General features: G+C 51.4%; 2 protein-coding genes and 1 pseudogene across 4 annotated transcripts in view; 2 read left to right on the top strand and 1 right to left on the bottom strand.

Moving 5' to 3' along the window:
- LOC311499366 overlaps positions 1-13212 on the top strand; it is a 135520-nt pseudogene that overhangs the window by 30843 nt on the left and 91465 nt on the right. The window lies entirely within an intron of this gene.
- bub1ba (BUB1 mitotic checkpoint serine/threonine kinase Ba) lies at positions 40-6319 on the bottom strand. Of its 2 annotated transcripts, XM_084560051.1 has the most exons (14): positions 5981-6319; positions 5680-5755; positions 3770-3945; positions 3597-3694; positions 3435-3505; positions 3297-3367; positions 2835-3110; positions 2576-2707; positions 2374-2468; positions 1677-1841; positions 1449-1582; positions 918-1071; positions 718-833; positions 40-387 (listed from the first exon to the last, which is right to left on the bottom strand). In XM_084560051.1, exons 2-14 carry the CDS (start codon positions 5721-5723, stop codon positions 270-272), a joined length of 1650 nt encoding a protein of 549 aa, XP_084416177.1. In that variant the 5' UTR covers positions 5724-5755; positions 5981-6319; the 3' UTR covers positions 40-269. The 2 variants fall into 2 exon arrangements, with proteins under 2 accessions (XP_084416177.1, XP_084416176.1); XM_084560050.1 differs by having other exon boundaries at positions 5680-6319.
- LOC311499174 (kunitz-type protease inhibitor 1-like) lies at positions 6539-12890 on the top strand. The gene is made up of 10 exons (XM_084560052.1): positions 6539-7296; positions 8521-8681; positions 8761-8902; positions 9956-10126; positions 10843-10878; positions 10961-11089; positions 11166-11216; positions 11290-11460; positions 11580-11642; positions 12144-12890. Exons 1-10 carry the CDS (start codon positions 6843-6845, stop codon positions 12323-12325), a joined length of 1560 nt encoding a protein of 519 aa, XP_084416178.1. The 5' UTR covers positions 6539-6842; the 3' UTR covers positions 12326-12890.

Below are 13212 nucleotides of genomic sequence, written 5' to 3'. Positions count from 1 at the left end.
CTCCATTCATTTTACGACAGATTTAACCTCATCTCCACCAACCAGTTTACGCTGAGGCTCGTCCAGAGTCTGAACTCAACCACGTTCAACATGATGTCTGCTTGTTGCTATGGAAACGACGTTTTGTTTTTAATTGGCTGATCTCGGACTTTGTTTAAATCAAGTGTTTTAAATTATTTAATTAAAGAGAAACTCAGCAGGGACAGAGAAACCAGACCCAACTAACTTTATTTATACAACTTTATTTATACAGACAAACAGCTGATGGCTCATTGGTAGAGAGACGTCAGCTGATCCTTCAGCTCCGACAGGACGGACTGAGACGAACGACCGCCGGGATTCAGCAACGACCGGAAAAACCTCCTCCACATCCTGGTGTACATGTCACTGCCAGAGAGCAAGGATTAAACCAGATTACAACCAGATTAAAACCAGATTAAACCAAACTAGACCAGAGCAGAGCAAGATTATACCAGATTAAAACCAGATTAAACGAAACTAGACCAGACTAGATACAGATTAGACCACATTAGATCAGATTAAAACCACATCAGAGAAAGATTAGACCACATTAAACCAGACTAGATACAGATTAGAGTCAGATTAAATCAGATTAGAGCAAGATTAGACAAATGGATGAAAACCAGATTGGATCAGCTCTGACCAGATTATAAAGGTGGATTAGACTGGATTACACAGGTGAAGTGGTGTTCCTACCAGGGCTCGTCTCCACTGAAGTGCTCGGCCGTCCAGCCGCTGGCGTCCTTGACCGGGACCATCCTGCTGTTGGTGAGGAGGACGTGGACAGTTTCAGCCACGCCCACCAGGTCCACCTGACAGGGAGAGAGGAGGAGGGGTTAATGTCTAGTATTCCCAGTGAAGGGGGCGGGGCCTGAAGCGAGTGGACAGGTGAGTACCAGCTGTGGGGGGGTGGTGGGCTCCAGGAGACCCAGACTGATGTAGGGCTGAGCTGAGGGGAGCTGCTGGACGGAGGTGACGTCCGGCTGCAGGTCCAGGTCCACGGAGGACGACCAGTCCACCGGGAGGACCCAGTCAGACAGATGGAACCCTCTAAGAACAGAACCAGAACCAGAACCAGAGGTTCAGAGTTAACCCGTGTTCATGTTGGCGGCCATCTTTGATGTAGTCTCAGTCACAGTTTGTCTCTTCAGACCAGTTTAATCCAGGGAACCAGGTCTGGATCAGCACGCTGCCGTCCTTTTATACAGAGGGAACTGTTTTAGCTCAATGCTAAATGCTAATCCGTCCTCAGCTCTACTGTGTAAATGTGTGTCAGTCAGAGGTCAGAGGTCAGTAACGTCATGTGTAGCCACAGGGCTAGTAGCAGCTAGCTAGCTCTGGTAGCTAACGCTAACTGAGGCCAGGTAACATGTCAGCGTCTCCGTTAGCAGCACCAGACCTGGTCTGACCTGCGTGTGACGACCTACCTGTGGCAGCAGGTGAGGAGGCGGGGCTGCAGCGCTGCATGAACCAGTCTACAGGAGTCCAGCTCAGATAGTAGCCTCAGCAGAGCCACGGCTTTACAACCCACCGACTCTGAGGAGACACTGTCCACCAGCTCCTGACACACAAACAGTCCACGGTCACACCATGACTCCCTCTAGACCTCCAGACCTCTAGACCTGAACCAGACCTGAACCAGACCCACGACTCACCGTGAACATGTGACCTGGGGGCGTGGTGTAGACGGTGACGCAGCCGTCCACAAACTGGAAACAGCTGATCAGAGGAAGACGCTCAGCTGATGATGATGATGATGAAGAGCTCACCCTCAGACGATTAAACTGATGAAAGTCCCAGAGGACGGAGCTGCTGTCCACCTGCAGGACAACACACAGTAGATCAGGGTCCAGTCTGGTCCAGTCTGGTCTGATCCAGTCTCCATGTTAGTCTGTAGATAAAGTTCTGGTCCAGTCTGGTCAAGACCCACTGAGTCTGGTCCAGGTTCAGACTGGTCCAGTCCAGTCTGATCCAGTCTCCATGTTAGTCTGTTGACTAGTTCTGGTCCAGTCTGGTCCGGTCTGGTCTGGTCTGGTCCAGTCTCCATGTTAGTCTGTTGACTAGTTCTGGTCCAGTCTGGTCCAGTCTGGTCCACTCTATTCCAGTCTGGTCTTGACCAGTCTGGTCCGGTCCAGTCTCCATGTTAGTCTGTTGACTAGTTCTGGTCCAGTCTGGTCCGGTCTGGTCTGGTCTGGTCCAGTCTCCATGTTAGTCTGTTGACTAGTTCTGGTCCAGTCTGGTCCAGTCTGGTCCACTCTATTCCAGTCTGGTCTTGACCAGTCTGGTCCGGTCCAGTCCGGTCCGGTCCGGTCCAGTCTCCTTGTTAGTCTGTTGACTAGTTCTGGTCCAGACCTTGAGGAGGACGTAGTCGTTCTCTGTGGCTCCTTTAAAGACAGAGAAAGTGTTTCCGTCCATAACTCTGGAGTAGATGTGGTAGACGGCGCCCCCTGGTGGACAGGTACGGACATTACATTAGAAATAACTTAAACATTATTATGTTTTAATATCTGATAAATAAAAAGACAACGGTGTGACTCATTAACCAGAGGTGTACCCAGATGCAGACAGGTGTTCTCCTCCACAGCAGGAAGGGGGCGGAGCTCTGAGTGACAGTCTGGAGAGGAAGTGACATCACAGACCTCCAAGAGACGGCGCCGGACGTCCGGGTCACAGGGGTTCACAGCAGCTGGAAGAGAAACAGCTGATCAGGTCACGGCCCAGAGGTCTCATCTGATTGGTCCACGCCCCTGTCAATCAAACCTGAGGCAGTAACCCAGAACCAGAACCCAGAACCATCAGTAAAGAGTCCGTACCAGAAGCAGCCTGGTCCTGGTCTGTCTCCTCCTGGTCCCGGTCTGTCTCCTCCTGGTCCCGGTCTGTTTCCTCCTGGTCCCGGTCTGTCTCCTCCTGGTCCCGGTCTGTTTCCTCCTGGTCCTGGTCTTCCCCTAGTGTACTCCGGCCCCCAGCCAACAGGGACCCGGTCTCCACACTGCTGTACTGTTTGGGACTCTGCGTCTCACTGGTTCTGGACACTGGTCTCTGACAGTCCGATCCGGTCTGGAGGTCCCCGGTGGTCGGGTCCAGGTGATCTGAGTCACAGGAAACAAATCAACAGCTTCTGTTTTGTTGTTTAATTTTAAATGTGACCTCAGATCTGTAGAACCAAGATGGCCGCCGTGTCCAAACCGACTATGGTCTAGACCCTGGTGGAGGTGTGACCCAGTTTCTCAGGTGACTTCCTGGTTCTGGTTCTGGTTCTGGTGCAGGAGGCTCACCTGTCCTTCTGACGGGTGGCCTCTTCAGGGACTCTCCTCGGTGGTCTGGACTCTGGTCTGAACAGATTCTGCTGAGAAAATGAGACGATGAGTTTCAGTCACAGCTGAACGTTAGAGAGGGAGCGCCATGTTTATTACCCAGCAGGCCTTGCAGCAGCAGACGCCTCACACACGTTGAAGGAGGCAGGGGGCGGGGCTGGACCGGTGATCTGAGGGGAGGAGTCAGGAGACAGTGGCCACTACATTAGGTACACTGGTGCTGTTCCTATTATTTTGTCAGTAGTAGAAGAAGAAGGTTACCCGCGGCCGTTGACTCCTCCTCATCAACAACAGCCTCTTCTTCTCCTCCAGCTCCAGACTCAGCTGCTGCTTCACCTCCGCCAGACTCCTCAGCTTCTCTGAAGGAGACAAACACCGTCAGTGGGCCTTGAACTCACCACGGCGGCCTCCTGTCCTGCGGTCAGTGAACACACCCTCCATCTCCCTCTGCTTCCTCTGCTGGTATCGTTCTGCTCTCAGCTCCTCGAAGCTCAGCTCCTCGCCTCCTCTCGTCAGCTGCTCCTTACAGTACTCGCTCCTCTGATTGGCCCCGCCCTCCTCCTGAAGCCCCTCCCCTCCACTCAGGTGTGCCTCACTCTGATTGGTCGACCTGCAGACAACATTTCCTGTTGTTATTGGATGTTTACCCTGACACTGAACTCATGTCATTCAGGAAGACCAGACCAGAACCTGATCCTTCAACGTGACCGGACCAGAACCTGATCCTTAAAGGTGACCAGACCTGAACCTGATCCTTCAACGTGACAAGACCTGAACCTGATCCTTAAAGGTGACCAGACCAGAACCTGATCCTTAAAGGTGACCAGACCAGAACCTGATCCTTCAACGTGACCAGACCAGAACCTGATCCTTAAAGGTGACCAGACCAGAACCTGATCCTTAAATGTGACCAGACCAGAACCTGATCCTTAAACGTGACCAGACCAGAACCTGATCCTTCAACGTGACCAGACCAGAACCTGATCCTTCAACGTGACCAGACCAGAACCTGATCCTTAAATGTGACCAGACCAGAACCTGATCATTAAACGTGACCAGACCAGAACCTGATCCTTCAACGTGACCAGACCAGAACCTGATCCTTCAACGTGACCAGACCAGAACCTGATCCTTCAACGTGACCGGACCAGAACCTGATCCTTAAACGTGACCAGACCGGAACCTGATCCTTAAAGGTGACCAGACCAGAACCTGATCCTTCAACGTGACCAGACCAGAACCTGATCCTTAAAGGTGACCAGACCAGAACCTGATCCTTAAAGGTGACCAGACCAGAACCTGATCCTTCAACGTGACCGGACCAGAACCTGATCCTTCAACGTGACCAGACCGGAACCTGATCCTTAAAGGTGACCGGACCGGAACCTGATCCTTCAATGTGACTGGACCAGAACCTGATCCTTAAACGTGACCAGACCAGAACCTGATCCTTAAAGGTGACCAGACCGGAACCTGATCCTTAAACGTGACCAGACCGGAACCTGATCCTTAAAGGTGACCAGACCGGAACCTGATCCTTAAATGTGACCAGACCGGAACCTGATCCATAAAGGTGACCAGACCAGAACCTGATCCTTAAAGGTGACCAGACCGGAACCTGATCCTTAAAGGTGACCGGACCGGAACCTGATCCTTAAAGGTGACCGGACCAGAACCTGATCCTTAAACGTGACCAGACCGGAACCTGATCCTTAAAGGTGACCAGACCGGAACCTGATCCTTAAAGGTGACCAGACCGGAACCTGATCCTTAAAGGTGACCAGACCGGAACCTGATCCTTAAAGGTGACCAGACCTGAACCTGATCCTTCAACGTGACAAGACCTGAACCTGATCCTTAAAGGTGACCAGACCGGAACCTGATCCTTAAAGGTGACCAGACCGGAACCTGATCCTTAAAGGTGACCAGACCTGAACCTGATCCTTCAACGTGACAAGACCTGAACCTGATCCTTTAACGTGACCAGACCAGAACCTGATGGTTAAACGTGACCAGACCTGAACCTGATGGTTAAACGTGACCAGACCGGAACCTGATCCTTAAAGGTGACCAGACCAGAACCTGATCCTTTAACGTGACCAGACCAGAACCTGATCCTTAAAGGTGACCAGACCGGAACCTGATCCTTAAATGTGACCAGACCAGAACCTGATCCTTTAACGTGACAAGACCAGAACCTGATGGTTAAAGGTTCTGTTGATTTATAAATCCTGAAACCATCTGGGTCCAACCTTAAACACCAAACCAGTTATTAATTAACAGTCTTATTATCGTTGTGTTTACTGTGATAAAACATGAACCTTTCTTTACTGAGCTCACTTACTGTCTGCAGACCGTCGGTCCAGACACAACCAGGGCCTCCGCCATCACTGGACCTGGACCTGGAGCTGGAGCTGGACCTGAGGACGGGAACCAATCAGTGATCAGTAGTCAGGCTGATAACACCTGAGAACAGCCGATCCATGTTTAACTTTAACGGTTATTCAACGAACTAAACAGTTAATCGACACAATAATCAGCTGATCAATAAACAACTCGTTAACAGTCAAGAAAACACGTCCAGGTACTTTGTGTCCGAGCCGAACTGAAGTCTGGGTAATGCTGTTCCAGGTGAACCCTCTCACCTTGGTGACCTTTGAACCCGCCCCGCTCTCTGACAGGTTTAACTTTAAATTAAAGAGTTTCTGGACGGAGTTCTGTCGAGCGGAGGTCGTCGGTCCGACAGTGTGACGTCGTTTAGAGGCTGAATAATCCGTCGCTCCGTGAACGCGTCATGTGATCGATACGTGTCACCTGTTCCACCTGATGTGTAGATATAGATGTATAGAATAACAACAGCCTCCACCAACCCGCTGGCAGCCGCGTTTAAACTTCCTGCGGCGCCGCTGATTGGACGGACCGAGGAAAACAGCCCCTGCGTCACTTCCGCCCCGAGTTATCTGCCGTTAGAGCGGCGCCGCTGGTCGGAGGCAGAACTGACGGTGAGTTTAACCAGAGGTTTAACTCACTCTATGTTAAATCAGAGAGAATCAATTTATCTTTTCATCAAATAATAATAATAATAATAATAATAATAACAATAATAATAATGATGGAAACATGTCTGGAACTGTAACCCTGACAACGCTCCCCCCCCCCCCCCCCCCCCCCCCACACACACACCTTCATCACAACATCCGTCCTCCTGTCACTCATCCTCATCGTCACCATCAGCTGATAACCTTAGTCACCTACCATGACGTTCTGGCTCCACCTGCCGCCGAGGCCGCACCTGAGTGACGTCAGGGCGCGTCAGGAGGGCGTGTCCGGCCGTGTTGTTGTCAGAGGGCAGATGAGACTCACCTGAGGAAGAGTACAGAGCGAGGAGCGGCTCTGATTCTCGGTTCGGTTTAAACCCGCCAAGTTCTGTCTGAAGTGAAGCGGCGAGACGCGTCAGAAGCGGTAAACGAATCCTTCCCGCTACACCTGGACTGACTGAAGCTGAAAATGCCTCCGTCCTCCTCCTCTTCCTCCATTTCCTTCTTTTCCTCCTCTTCCTCCCTCCTGCTGCCTCTCCTCCTCCTCCTCCTCCACCCCCTCCTACTCCTGTCGCCCTGCGAAGCGGCAGAGGACGCGGCAGCGGCAGAGGACGCGGCATGCCGCGGCTCTTTCCGCTCCGGTAACGACCACTTCGTGCTGGACGCGGAGGACGCGGTGAAGGACGGAGCGGCGCCGCTGGACACCGTGCACGTCCGCTCCATGGCCGAGTGCGAGCGCGCGTGCTGCGGTGAGCCACGCTGCAGCCTCGCGCTGCTGGAGCCGCCCGGTACCGGAGAGACCCGCACGTGCTCCCTGTTCAGCTGCATCCACAGGAACCAGTTCGTGTGCAGGTTCGTGAACCAGGAGGGATACCAGAGCTCCATCAGAGAACCCGTGTTCCAGAGACACCTGCAGGGACCAGGTGAGCCCTCTGATTGGCTGTCAGCTCTGATTGACAGGCTCTGATTGACAGGTTCTGACTGACAGGCTCTGATTGGCTGACAGCTCTGATTGACAGGCTCTGATTGACAGGCTCTGATTGACTGACAGGCTCTGATTGGCTGACAGCTCTGATTGACAGGTTCTGATTGACAGGTTCTGATTGGCAGGCTCTGATTGACAGACTCTGATTGACAGACTGTGATTGGCTGACAGGCTCTGATTGACAGGCTCTGATTGGCTGACAGGTTCTGATTGACAGGTTCTGATTGACAGGCTCTGATTGACAGGTTCTGATTGGCTGACAGGTTCTGATTGACAGGTTCTGATTGACAGGCTCTGATTGGCAGGCTCTGATTGGCTGACAGGTTCTGATTGACAGGTTCTGATTGACAGACTGTGATTGACAGGTTCTGATTGACAGGCTCTGATTGACAGGCTCTGATTGGCTGACAGGTTCTGATTGACAGGTTCTGATTGACAGGTTCTGATTGACAGGTTCTGATTGGCTGACAGGTTCCAATTGACAGGTTCTGATTGACAGGCTCTGATTGACAGGCTCTGATTGACAGGCTCTGATTGGCTGACAGGTTCTGATTGACAGGTTCTGATTGACAGGCTCTGATTGGCTGACAGGTTCTGATTGACAGGTTCTGATTGACAGGTTCTGATTGGCTGACAGGTTCTGATTGACAGGCTCTGATTGACAGGTTCTGATTGACAGGCTCTGATTGACAGGTTCTGATTGACAGGTTCTGATTGGCTGACAGGTTCTGATTGACAGGCTCTGATTGGCTGACAGGTTCTGATTGACAGGCTCTGATTGACAGGTTCTGATTGACAGGTTCTGATTGGCTGGCTCTGATTGGCTGGCTCTGATTGGCTGACAGGTTCTGATTGACTGGCTCTGATTATCTGACAGGTTCTGATTGGCTGGCTCTGATTGGCTGACAGGTTCTGATTGGTTCCTGATGGATCAATAAGCCACAATTTAAACATCAGCTGATTTAAATAAACTTTATTTAAACACTGACTAAAACAAGTCAAATATCAATTATTATAGAACTTTATTGAATCAGTAGAAGAAGAAAACAGGAAGTGAATGTCTAGAGTAGAAGAAGACCACCACATGGATTCCAGCTTGGTTCAACACTGATTGGTCCATAGCTGTCAGGTGACCTCCTGTCCTCTACCTGTGTGTCTCCAGGTGAACAGGCTCCGCCCATTGCCAACGCAGGCCGTGACGTGGTGGTTCAGCCCGGGGTGGAGGTGACACTGAACGGCATCGAGAGTCATGCGCTGGACGACGCCCACATCACCGACTACCACTGGAGTCAGCTGAGCGGAGACCAGGGCGTCAAGATGGAGGTGAGGTTGGAGGGCGGGGCTTAACACAGGTGCGGTGAGTCGTCTTTAAACGTGCCTGTTTTTGAATGGGTTTCTGCAGCCCACAGACCTACCTGACCAGGTGAAGCTCTCCAACCTGCAGCCAGGTGACTACGTCTTCAAGCTGACCATCACCGACTCCAGAGGTCACACCAGCAGCGCCAAGGTCACCGTCACCATCCTCAGCCCCGAGCTCACCAGCAGTGAGTGCTCATGGGAAACTGGGGGGAGGGGGTGTGCACCAGACTCCATAGAGAATTCAGTCAATTCTCAGTTCCTCAGGTAGACAGGTCATTATTCAGGTAGACAGGTAGTTGTTCAGGTAGACAGGTCATTGATCAGGTAGACAGGTTATTGATCAGGTAGACAGGTTATTGATCAGGTGGACAGGTCATTGATCAGGTAGACAGGTCATTAATCAGGTAGACAGGTCATTGATCAGGTAGACAGGTCATTGATCAGGTAGACAGGTTATTATTCAGGTAGACAGGTTATTATTCAGGTAGACAGGTCATTGATCAGGTAGACAGGTTATTATTCAGGTAGACAGGTCATTGTTTAGGTAGACAGGTCATTAATCAGGTAGACAGGTCATTGATCAGGTAGACAGGTTATTATTCAGGTAGACAGGTAGTTGTTCAGGTAGACAGGTCATTATTCAGGTAGACAGGTCATTATTCAGGTAGACAGGTCATTGATCAGGTAGACAGGTCATTGTTCAGGTAGACAGGTTATTATTCAGGTAGACAGGTCATTATTCAGGTAGACAGGTTATTATTCAGGTAGACAGGTCATTATTCAGGTAGACAGGTTATTGATCAGGTAGACAGGTCATTATTCAGGTAGACAGGTTATTGATCAGGTAGACAGGTCATTATTCAGGTAGACAGGTCTTGTTCAGGTAGACAGGTCATTGTTCAGGTAGACAGGTCATTGTTCAGGTAGACAGGTCGTTGTTCAGGTAGACAGGTTATTGATCAGGTAGACAGGTCGTTGTTCAGGTAGACAGGTCTTGTTCAGGTAGACAGGTCATTGTTCAGGTAGACAGGTCGTTGTTCAGGTAGACAGGTGTGACAGACGCAGTCAGCGACTCCTTGTTGCTGTTCTCAGACCGGTCTGACTGGATTACCTGACAGAAACTAAACCTGCTCCGTCAGTGACACATCGTCACATGATTGATCACATGACCAATCCCAGCGCTGTGTTCAGGGACACACCTGTTGTGGGTCAAAGTTCACCTGCCTCCTCTCTCTCAGGCTACTGCCTGGCTCCCGTGAAGGTCGGCCCGTGTCGCGCCTCCTTCCCTCGCTGGCGTTACGACGCCGCCACAGGAAGCTGTGACAAGTTTGTGTTCGGAGGCTGTAAACCCAGCAACAACAACTTCCTGTCCCAGGACGAGTGTCTGAGCGCCTGCAGGGGAGTCACAGGTACGCACACACCTGACAGGTACACACACACACCTGACAGGTACACACACACACCTGACAGGTACACACACCTGACAGGTACACACACACACCTGACAGGACAAACACCTGACAGGTACACACACACACACACACACACCTGACAGGACACACACCTGACAGGTACACCCAAACACCTGACAGGACACACACCTGACAAGTACACACACCTGACAGGTACACCCACACACCTGACAGGTACACCCACACACCTGACAGGACACACACCTGACAGGTACACACACACCTGACAGGTACACCCAAACACCTGACAGGACACACACCTGACAAGTACACACACCTGACAGGACACACACCTGAAAATACAAACACCTGACAGGTACACACACACCTGACAGGACACACACCTGACAGAATACACACACACCTGACAGGTACACACACACCTGACAGGTACACCCACACACCTGACAGGTACACCCAAACACCTGACAGGACACACACCTGACAGGTACACCCACACACCTGACAGGTACACCCAAACACCTGACAAGTACACACACCTGACAGGACACACACCTGACAGGTACACCCACACACCTGACAGGACGCACACACCTGACAGGACGCACACACCTGACAGGACACACACACCTGACTTGCCACTCATCTGTTGTGATGATGCTGATGATGCATTTTGTTTGTTTTGCCCTCAGCGTCGTCTGAGAGGAGCGGTGCGCTGCCAGCCTCAGGTAAGTCCCATAGTGCACCTGTTCAGCGTGTCTCTGCAGCATGGTGAGGACGTCCAGGTAAATGTGTGTGTGTTGTGTCCAGAGGTGTGTGGTGTGACGTGTCGTCCTGATCAGCTGACCTGTGACAACGGCTGCTGTCTGGACAGAAGTCTGGAGTGTGACGGCGTCAAACACTGCAGCGATGGGTCGGACGAGGAGCACTGCAGCAAACGTAATGCACACTAACACACACACACTAACACACACCTGTACCTGTAGATGATCTTCCTCCCCCTCTTCCTCTTCAGTGAACCAGACCTTCAGTGAGCTCCTGAGCATCGATGTGAACCACAGGAAAGGTCAGAGCTCATTTCCTCCTGCTAGCCCTCAATGCTAACTGGCTACATGCTAATGACTCCCCCCTTCCCCCAGCTCAGTGCACGGAGCCCCCCCGCACCGGTCCATGCCGGGCCAGCCACACCCGCTGGTACTACGACCCCCTCAGCAGGCAGTGTTACCGCTTCACGTTCGGCGGCTGCGACGGCAACGAAAACAACTTTGAGGAAGCTGAGACGTGCAGCAAGACGTGTGACGGCGTGACAGGTATGTGGCTAACGCTAATGCTAACGCTCTGTGGTCACATGTCATGTCACATGTCATGTCACATGTCATGTCACATGTCTACCGTTACTCTGTTGGTTACTCTGCTGATGTGTCTACAGAGAAGAACGTGTTCTCCAGAGGACTGTTCGACCGCTTTGAGAAGGAAGACGAAGGAAACTCAGGTCAGAAACTGATCGATAACTAATACCTGGTCAGGATCTGGTGTCGGGACCTGGTCAGGACCTGGTGTCGGGACCTGGTCAGGACCTGGTCAGGACCTGGTGTCAGGACCTGGTGTTGGGACCTGGTAAAAGGACCTGATCGGGACCTGGTGTCGGGACCTGATCAGGACCTGGTGTTAGGACCTGATCAGGACCTGGTGTCGGGACCTGGTGTCAGGACCTGGTGTCGGGACCTGGTGTCGGGACCTGATCAGGACCTGGTGTCAGGACCTGGTGTCAGGACCTGATCAGGACCTGGTGTTAGGACCTGATCAGGACCTGGTATTAGGACCTGGTGTCAGGACCAGGTGTCGGGACCTGATCAGGACCTGGTGTCGGGACCTGATCAGGACCTGGTGGTCCAAGTAGAGGTCAAGTCCTGTATCTGTGCTGGTGCTGTTTGTCAGGTGTCACTCAGGTAAAGGTTGCTGACAGGAAGTGACCTCATCGTTTCCTCCCCAGGCTCGGTGGCGCTGGCTGTGATTCTGTCGGTGGCCATCTTGGCTCTGCTGGCCGTCCTGGGCTACTGTTTCCTGAAGGCCCACAGGAAGCGCTCCCACAGTCCTGTTGCTACAAGCCCCGCCCACGTGGCTCTGTCTCAACAGGAGTCATCCGTTTACAACAGCACCACCAAACCAGTATGATGTCATCACCGGGCTGCCGTGACCTCGCCTCACCTCTGCCGTTACCATGGCGACCTGCCACCAGCTGCTGCCTGTTTGTTTCCTGGTGTTGTTGTTGTCGCTGCCTTCACTTCCTGTTATTGATTATTGAAATAAACATGGTTTTATTTATGACCTGAAATGATGCAGGTTAGCATCTTAGCTAGCATGCTAGTTAGCATCTTAGCTAGCATCCTAGTTAGCATCTTAGCTAGTGTCTTAGCTAGCACTTTAGTTAGGATTTAGCTAGCATCCTGGTTAGCACCCTAGCTAGCATCCTAGTTAGCATCCTTGCTAATGTCCTAGTTAGAGTCTTGGCTAGCCTTTTAGCCGTGCTAGCTTCATCACGTTGTCTCAGGGGATCCTTTAAGTTCTGGTCTGAGCTTCTGGACTGATCAGACTGTTGGGTGTGTGGCCACTTTATTAGGTACAGTCATGGGTCTCAGGTTTAATCAGTGTAAATGTACACGGTGACTGTAAATATGGAGATGTGATAATGTTTCATGTATTAATAAACAACCAGAGAACAGTTTGTTTCCTAGCGTCTCTGTCAGTTGGTGTCTCTGTCCCGGGACACGCTGAGACTCGTCCTCCGTCTCATGTCAAACTGGTTTCTGTTGCGTAAGCGTCTGTTTACCGACCGCTGTTCTTTCTGCCGCTCCCTCCTCCTCCTCCTCCTCCTCCTCCTCTTCTTGTTCAGACTCAGTGTTAAAGTAGCAGTTGATTCATTTCTATAAATGAACGATGGTTTTATTTAAAGGATTTGATCACAGCTTAAAACAAAAACAACTTCCTGTCGATGTTTGCACGTGAAATAACTCAACGTGTATGGTGACACATTAAAACACACTCCCTGGCCACTTCATTAA

Source organism: Chelon labrosus (assembly GCF_963514085.1).
Source record: "Chelon labrosus genome assembly, chromosome: 14".
Taxonomy (NCBI): domain Eukaryota; kingdom Metazoa; phylum Chordata; class Actinopteri; order Mugiliformes; family Mugilidae; genus Chelon; species Chelon labrosus.
Note: the sequence above shows the minus strand (reverse complement) of the source record. Positions and strands in the feature narration are given on the sequence as shown.

Excerpts from the sequence above, each read along its gene's own strand:
- bub1ba (XM_084560050.1), bottom strand. The coding sequence starts at position 5,723 with ATGGCGGAGGCCCTGGTTGTGTCTGGACCGACGGTCTGCAGACA. Across the intron at positions 3,695-3,769 it reads GAAGCAGAGGGAGATGGAGG|AGAAGCTGAGGAGTCTGGCG; the intron begins GTGTGTTCACTG and ends TGTCTCCTTCAG. Across the intron at positions 834-917 it reads CCACCACCCCCCCACAGCTG|GTGGACCTGGTGGGCGTGGC; the intron begins GTACTCACCTGT and ends TCTCCCTGTCAG.
- LOC311499174 (XM_084560052.1), top strand. The coding sequence starts at position 6,843 with ATGCCTCCGTCCTCCTCCTCTTCCTCCATTTCCTTCTTTTCCTCCTCT. Across the intron at positions 11,217-11,289 it reads CGATGTGAACCACAGGAAAG|CTCAGTGCACGGAGCCCCCC; the intron begins GTCAGAGCTCAT and ends CCCTTCCCCCAG. Across the intron at positions 11,461-11,579 it reads GACGTGTGACGGCGTGACAG|AGAAGAACGTGTTCTCCAGA; the intron begins GTATGTGGCTAA and ends ATGTGTCTACAG.